The 1,112-nt window shown below is 37.3% G+C and overlaps 1 protein-coding gene across 1 annotated transcript; it reads left to right on the forward strand.

Annotated features, from left to right (window-relative positions):
- Positions 1 to 98: 98 nt before the first annotated feature.
- On the forward strand, positions 99 to 1,054 carry LOC111386926 (probable L-type lectin-domain containing receptor kinase S.5). The gene is made up of 2 exons (XM_023011429.1): positions 99 to 574; positions 837 to 1,054. Exons 1-2 carry the CDS (start codon positions 178 to 180, stop codon positions 1,052 to 1,054), a joined length of 615 nt encoding a protein of 204 aa, XP_022867197.1. The 5' UTR covers positions 99 to 177.
- Positions 1,055 to 1,112: the final 58 nt, after the last annotated feature.

The raw sequence follows: 1,112 nt of genomic DNA on the forward strand, positions 1-1,112 counted from the left end.
AACAAATGAGAGAATTTTGGTTTTCAGATTAGATTACTCTCTTGAAAATAAAATTTGTCTTTCACCACTCGTTTCTGATCTGGTAATGGCATTGAAATCTTCAATTAGTCGAAATGATTCTTTTCTACCTCTATTTATGGACAAACAAGATCAGGCATTCCATATATTATCCTCAAAATGTTAACCCTTGTTATAATAATTTTATTCGTCGCTCCAACTAGTTATGGTTTAGTCGAGTCACATAATTTTTCATTCTCATTGTTTGACTCTAAAAGTTGCGAAAATGGAAGCAATTTAATTTGTTGGGGATCAGTAAATGCAGCTAATGGAATTCTAAACATCACGCCAGACGAGCCACAGGTGCAGAATGGTACAAGTGAGGTGGGAAGAGTCTTGTACCGGTATCCTCTGACTGCATGGCCTGCATCTTTTTCCACCACCTTCACTACGAGGATTTTGACGGATTCAACGGTGTCTGGCGATGGAATTGCATTCATCATTGTGCAGAACAATAAGCCCTCCCCACCAGAAAGCTATGGCTCTTTCATAGGCATCCTGGATCCATCAACAGAAGGTATTATTACCTGCATACTTGTACTTACATGGTTTCCTCCCCTGCTACCCGGAAACTTGCGTACCCGTCTCTTTTGATAAACATTGTTTGTTATTTCCATTAGTATGTGTTTCTCAGAGTACTACTTTCAAAGGAATCCAAGTCCCCAACTTTTTGTAACTCATTGTTTGTCAAGTTTGATCACAATGTTTCTCTGTTAGAGAAATCCTTCCCATCAACAGATTCTACTTAAAGATATCAGTTTCATAATTCACATATGCAGGGGGTGTTCTTCATCAACTTGCAGTGGAGCTAGACACATATAAGAATGCACGGGAAATAGACGGAAACCATATTGCAATTGACACTACAAGCATCGAATATCCAGTTGCAGTAAAAAGTCTGAGTGATATCGGGATTAATCTCAAGAGTGGAAGAAATATTACGGTAAAAATAGAGTATGATGGATGGAAGAAAATGTTGGATAATTTAATTCTTTAAATACCGGATCTTTCATGTTAAATCATCAAGAAATATAATAATTAAAGCGGAAGCATAC

This window comes from Olea europaea, unplaced genomic scaffold, assembly GCF_002742605.1.
Source record: "Olea europaea var. sylvestris unplaced genomic scaffold, O_europaea_v1 scaffold37917, whole genome shotgun sequence".
NCBI lineage: Eukaryota > Viridiplantae > Streptophyta > Magnoliopsida > Lamiales > Oleaceae > Olea > Olea europaea.

What these genes read in the sequence shown, in the direction of transcription:
- LOC111386926 (XM_023011429.1), top strand. Translation starts at nt 178, where the DNA reads ATGTTAACCCTTGTTATAATAATTTTATTCGTCGCTCCAACTAGTTAT. An exon ending in CCTGGATCCATCAACAGAAG is followed by an intron (nt 575 to 836) that starts GTATTATTACCT and finishes TCACATATGCAG; the next exon opens with GGGGTGTTCTTCATCAACTT.